Consider the following 6,964-nt stretch of genomic DNA (forward strand, 5'->3'; position numbering starts at 1 on the left):
CGGCCGGTGATCGCCGGATTTTCGGCAAAAAGAAGATGCTCTACTTCTCCTATTTTCGGAAATTGATCATGTTTTCTTCCAATTCTGGTTGCTTCTATTGCCGACGCTCATCGCCGGAGGCTTATCTTGATCCCTCATGGTAGTTGGAAGACATTTCTTACCAAACAAAATTAACAAGCTATAGTTATATATCCCGGTGTAAGGCTACTATACATTGGCCTCTCAAATGGGCCTTATTAGACTAGGCATAGAATTTGATAGTTTATGTATGGCATAAACTGGGTGGATCAGGCCAGGGCATCGCCCAACCAATCCAGCAGATATAGTTGTTTGGATGGGCCTGGATATCACTAGATTGGATGAGGCCAGGGGTTCAAATGTGACCCTTAGTTTTTGTTAGCTCAGTAGTCAAGCCCGAGCCAAGCAGATGTCGTGGAATCAAATGTAAGCACCGTATTTATTGTATAGAACCAATCACCCAAGCCAATCAGATGACATGGTATCGATATGTAAGCACCAAACTTATGGCATAATTTTAAGTACCACCTCAAATAGTTGGTTGCTTGGTTTTATGTCAATGTTCCAAGCCTAGCAAAATAAAATCTTTGGACTACAAATACTTTCGACCAGATAGCAGTTTTCGAAGGTTTGGTCTGGTTTTGGCCGAAGGAGTGCATTCTGCACTCAATAAAAGCACCTCGGAGAAATTCTGGAGGTGGATAGAAGTAACACAAGCTGCATTTAGGACGCCATTTACCAAGAATTCAGCCTCCGCAAATACTGGGCCGGTCAGCATGAACACGTATGGTTTCATGAATTATATAGCACGGAGATATGCCAAATTTTTGACATTTCTTGAATGTTTGAAGACATATACGAACGAATACAAACCTTTAGATGTTACATGCATCTCTGTCTCTTCACAGAATATAAGACTCTCTCTTCATTCCAACTCTTAACACAAATAAAAACAGCCAAAAAAGAGAGGGGGAAGATAATAAAGATGATACGAAGCCCTCCTGGCCTAACTCTCACCCCATCTCAGGTCCTCCTCCTCGCCATGGAAGAAGGATTGCCATCGAAGAGCTCATCGATATAATTCTCGAGGTCATCGGCCCCAAACTTGATGTACTTTTCCGTCTGCCGCCCCGGGTCGAGGTACTGCGAGTACCGCCCCAGAAATGAGCGGTACGCTGGCACCACCACCGCCGATATGGACACCCTCAGTTCCGACTGCAACTGCTCGTCGCTCACCACCCATGAGCTCTGCGTCTTGTGGATTTCGTCGAACATGGCGTTGAAGCTCTTGAATCGCTCCTTTAGCACCGGCTTCGACACATTCCCCCTCACGTTTAGTTCTCCATCCCTGAAACATGCGAGCACCTTCGACCACGTCTCACGCTGGTAGTTCTTATGGTACTGCCTCAGATCTGATGACCTCTTCCGGCACCATGCATCGCGGAGAAGCTCATTGATCTCCGCTGCCCCCTTGATTTTCTTCATGATGTACCTCCCGTTGTTCATCAAGAATATGTTGCACAGTGCCTGATCCTTGTAGAGCTTGGATTTGGACTCCAAATTCGCGTGCAGCAATTCCATCACCTCCATCAATTGCGCTGTAAATGGTTTTGGATCATTTGCGTTGCTGTTGTTTTTCTGGTTTTCATGGTTGCTAGTGCTGCCCGATGGCGCATCGCCGCCGTCGTCGTCAAAGGATGACGGCTTCTCAGATCTCTGGTAATCTTGGAAGATTTGCTCCAATGTGTTCTTGTATTCACATGCATATTTGAGGTAATTCATGACGTAGCGTGTGAGGGGGTGGACGGCACCGCCGGGCACCGGTGTCTTTCCAGTGTCGGTCTTGATCGAGCTCTCGAGGTCGCAGAAGATCGCGACCGCCGCCTCCCCGAGACGGGACTGGATGGCGGAGATCTCTGACTTGAGATCCATCGCTGGTGAGGAGGATGGCTCCTCTTCGCTCGCCTCAATAGAGAAAATGGCGTCGATGGTGGGCATCAAGTCCCTCAAGATCTCATATATGTCGAGCATCTTGAAGAGCTTCTCAGGGGAGCGCTTCGTCATGGCGACGGCCTCCGCAAAATTGAGGAGCTGAAAGATGGCACCGAGGGCGAGGTGGCTGAAGAGGGTGTTGGCTATGTCTTGGTGGCCGGAGAAGACTATATCGAAGAGCTCGCGCTCGCTGGGGAATGAGACAGTGATCGAATGCCGGAAGGCCCTGATCCACGTCGCGATCTCTCCCTCCAGAGAATCCCAAGCCATTTTTTGCACATCATCGATGCTGATCTTCTCACATCCGAGGCTGGACAGGCCTGCGTGGAAGGCGTTGTGCCGAGCAACGCTGAACACCTCGCAGCACTCGGTCACATACCCGGCAGAGATCATCGCCGTGGCGATGCCTCGTAATCTCTCCACGACATCCGGTGGATATGTTGGGGAATCTTCATTGGTGCTGGATTCGGCTGGGGCCAAATCGCACCGGTCTTGTTCATGTTGTTGGTGTGGTTGCTGCTGCTGTCGACTGAAAGATGGCGGCCGCTTGGTCTTCGAACTGGTGCTGCCTGGATCCTGCTGCTTTGCTCGGGAATTCTCATCGAGGAGCGAAAAGAATTCGTCTTCAAGGAAGGTCATGGCGTGGTGGAGGACACTGCCGGTGCGATTCATGGCATGGTTGTACCTGGCATCCGAGGAGAATGGTGTGAGCGCCGACGTCAGCTTGTGGAGTCGATTGAAGGCATCGAGGAGGCAGATCTCGTCATGGTCAGGAGACCATTTTTGCTCGCCGGACTCATACGTGGCAATCTCCTTCTCCAACATGGCGACGAACTTCTCGATGTTCGATTCAGGGAGCTCAGGCGGCTCGGAGATTTGATCCTGAACATCTTGGAGGCTGGCAAGGATGCCGAGGAAATGATCAATCTCCTCAGAGATGGCAATGAAGCTGGGTTCTGCTTCTTTGACATTCTCCTTGCTTGCTTCCTCCCTTTCCTCCTGCTCCTTGTCGTCATTCTCCTTCTCTTCCTCTATCCGGTCCTCCTCCTTGTAATCTGTCTCCTGCTTCTCGCGCCTTTCTTCAAACTTGATGGCACCTAAGGAGAGGCTCCTGTCAGATTCTCGGAGCTTCTCTTCCCTGCTGGAGGAGGAGAAGCTGTTGGATTTCTGAGGAAGAGGAGATTGTTCCTTCTCCATTTCCTCTACTTTTTTCTTTTCTGCTTCGTTTTCCTCTCAAATCACACTAACTTTGAAGAGAGACAAAGGAGGTCGGAATAGAGAAAGAGATAAAAGGAAAGGAAAAATGGAGAAAAAGGTGGAGAACGGAAGCTGTTGAGGAGGGGAAGAGAGAGGAGTGGCGGAAACAGAGGAAGGATGATTGAAACGGTCGTTGCTCCCCCAGCGAGCGAGAGCGAGCGAGCGAGCGAGCGAGCGAGCGAGAGAGAGAGAGAGAGAGAGAGAGAGATCCCGCTGTTCGCGGCCTAAACAGGCGTCGGTATTACGTTGGTATGCATCAACGTTGACTACCCTTTTGTCTTCCTTGCCTCAAATATGTTAAAAACTTGTTGCTCTTTTAGTGCATGATTTCTGATAAGGGGCAAAATGGGAACAGGGGACACCTCATTTTGGCCAACTAGACCTCACCGCCAATTAGACCAGATTTCGGTCTCGCTGAGAGCCAGTAGTACCTTAGCATCTTGGACTTCACCAAAGACTAAGCCGACCTCGGCCAGATCTCTACGTTACTACGACCTGCAGCAACCTCCTCTAAAGTCTACGAAAATGATGCGTCCTGGCCCGAAGTCAGGGCGCCTTGTAGTGTCGACCAAAAGCCGAAAAGGCTCCGTCCACCGCAGATAATGATGCCCTGACCTGAGCTCGGGGCACCCTACTGAGCAGACCTCAGAACCCACCAAGCCAATCTCACCGAATATTTATCGTGGCCCCCATGTCAACCCGACCTCAGTGCCTTGCCAAACAGGCAAGGCTGACCTCGGCCCCCATTGAAGGCCGAGCTGACCTCGATCCCCACCAAAGGCCGAGCTAATCTCGCCGAATACGCGCTGCGGCTATGCCCTGCGGCAATCTCACCGCACCATACTTTGCTTGACGGCCATGCCAAGACACGTCAACAAAGGACTATGCCTTGCTGCCCTAGCCACGCCTGCTGATAAGGGCCATACCCCACGGTACACACTAGTGCCATACCGCGCGCAGGGACATACCTCCGCCACTTGAACACCTCTGCGGAGACTATAAATAGCTCCATCAGATAACGCCTGAGCACCTTTAGCCAACAAAAGCTCCATGTTAACTTAAGCATCGGAGGGCCTTCATCAGAATCACCGATAAGGCTTTATGCAGATACGCCAGCGCACGAGAGGTGATGTCCTTTCTCCATCTCGACCGATAGCTCCTCCGGCGTGTTCACCCTCGGGCCAAATTTGAACCACATCAATTTCCATCAATGAAAAATAGATTTCTCTCGCATGAGAAAAGAGGAAAAAAAAATCTCGTGTTAAAAACTCGGCACCAACTTCTGTTGGAAAAATTTAAATGCGCACGTGGCCTGAGACTCGACCGCATGCGCGTTTGAATTTCGTGAAATGCGTTCGCAAAATCACCGCGGGCACATCCGCGGAAGGCGTGAACGCATACGCAAAAAGACCAAAAAGCCCATCTAAAACATCTCTATAAATACCCTTTGATTTCATCTCTTTCGGGAGACGAAAAATTAGAGAAAAATATCAAAAAATTCTGAAAAAAAGTTCTTCCTCTTAGCCACTTCTGATTTTTATTTTTGCAATTCTATTCAATTTATTTTATTTTTTTTATTTCGTTCTTCGCTCGATCTGCAAGTTCGATCGGATTTGATTTGGCTTCTTCCGATACGTACCGAAAAAGTTTAGGATCGTTGTATCTCTAAGGAGGATTGCCGGAAGACTCATACATGGGGGCAAACATTTCTTTGGGACAGCGTCTACGCACTTCGACCTACTTTCAATCAAGCTATTTTTTCTAACTTTTGTTTTAAATTTAATATTAGTAGATCTGTAGGATTTGCAAGTTTATGATTTGAATTTATTAAATGAATAGATTTATTTTGTGCTAGAATAGATTTTTTTAATGATAAAATAGATTTATTTTGATCCCGAATAATATATATATATTATTCCATTTATGATTTTCTATTAATTGCAATTATTTCATTTATCTGTTTATTTAAGTGATATATTGGTAACAATTCAAAGAAGTGTTTATTTTTTTTTGGTTAGTAATATATAATTCAGTAAATCATTTTAAAAAGGTAATAATTTATTTAACCTCCAAGAGATTTATCATACTTCCATTTGGACTCCTCAAAGAGTAATTTTCAGATCCTATTCAAACGAAAAATTTAGAAATTGGTTAATACATAATAATTAATTCATTGAATTGACTTATTAGATCTCAATCAATTATTCTAATAAGGTAATAAATTATATAATTTATTGAATTGACATTTTAGATCTCAATTATAATAATTGATTTACAACCACAAAATTAGTAATCAATTATTCTAATAAGGTAATAAATCTTATAATTCATTGAATTGACATTTTAGATCTCAATTATGATAATTAATTTACTGGCATAAAATTAGTAATCAATTAGTCAAATAAGATAATAAATCTTATAATTCATTGAATTGACATTTTATATCTCAATTATAATAATTGATTTGCTGGAACAAAATTAGTAATCAATTATTCTAATAAAATAATAAAATCTTATAATTCACTGAATTAACATTTTATATCTCAATTACAATAATTGATTTGCTAGCACAAAATTAGTAATCAATTATTCTAACAAGGCAATAAATCAATTCTAATATATAATTCATTGAATTGATATATTAGATTTCAATTACAATAATTGTCTAGCTAGCACTAAATTAATAATTAAGTATTACTAATTCAAAAAATTTAAACAGAAAGTTTGAAAATTGATTAATTCAAAATAACAAATTTAAGTTTGCATTTAGGCTTTTGCAAAAATTGAATTTGTGTAATTTCTAGTAATTATATCCACTAACTAATAGTGTTAAAGAAAAGCTTATCAAAAAGGCATACGTGTCTAAAAAAAACTGATACTTAAGTGAGCTTAGCGCTCCACCACCAATCTGGAGCTGATCTGGTTATTATTTTTTGAATATATCAACTAGACATTCAAAATTCGATGTAAATTTTAGTGCAATCTCTTGATATAAACTTTTTGCTTTCATTTAGGTTTCTGTCTCTTTTCTATAACCTTAAACCTATGGTCTCTAACATTAGTGACCATCTTAATGCCAAACCTGAAAAATTTGATGACTATAATTTTAGGAGGTGGCAGAACCAATGCGGCTCTGACTCACCACATTAGGGTTGATCTCAGCCATAGATGAGAGCACTACTGAAGTTGATAACGGATCCAACCCAACTACTTCACGACCTACTACTTGCCAAAACTCAAACCCAAACTGAAGTTCATTCTTCTCCCAAATTGAACCTTCTGGCTCCACCAACACACCTTTTAGGATACCTGATGCGATAGACTATCATTGCATCCATGGAATCCTAGATGCCCTTTCTGAAGGCTGCATGACATTTATTACACAGCCAAGCACTCCAAAGAATTCTGGGACACCCTAGATAGCAAATATGGTCTTGGTAATGTTGGAGAAGAGGTCAAGTCCTCCGACTTCAATAACTTTAGGATGGTGAACTCAAAGCCAATGAATGACCAAATCCATGATTTTGAAATTCTGATCTACCAACTTAGGGCTAATGGAACCAATTTGGATGAATCATTTTTGGTGGCCTGTCTGATAGACAAACTACCTAATTTTTAGTCTGATTTCGCTAAGACTCTGAGCCATACCCAAGAAGGTCTCACCCTAACCCAAATTTTGAACTCGATTAGAATTGAA

General features: G+C 43.5%; 1 protein-coding gene across 1 annotated transcript; it reads right to left on the reverse strand.

Annotated features, from left to right (window-relative positions):
• Window positions 1-792: 792 nt before the first annotated feature.
• Window positions 793-3,377, reverse strand: LOC103722830 (exocyst complex component EXO70B1-like). Its single transcript, XM_008813525.4, has one exon. The coding sequence runs from the start codon at window positions 3,205-3,207 to the stop codon at window positions 1,042-1,044; it is 2,166 nt and encodes a 721-aa protein (XP_008811747.4). The 5' UTR covers window positions 3,208-3,377; the 3' UTR covers window positions 793-1,041.
• Window positions 3,378-6,964: the final 3,587 nt, after the last annotated feature.

Source organism: Phoenix dactylifera, chromosome 7 (assembly GCF_009389715.1).
Source record: "Phoenix dactylifera cultivar Barhee BC4 chromosome 7, palm_55x_up_171113_PBpolish2nd_filt_p, whole genome shotgun sequence".
NCBI classification, from domain to species: domain Eukaryota; kingdom Viridiplantae; phylum Streptophyta; class Magnoliopsida; order Arecales; family Arecaceae; genus Phoenix; species Phoenix dactylifera.

Coding starts and splice junctions, on each gene's coding strand:
- LOC103722830 (XM_008813525.4), bottom strand. CDS start 3,207: ATGGAGAAGGAACAATCTCCTCTTCCTCAGAAATCCAACAGCTTCTCC.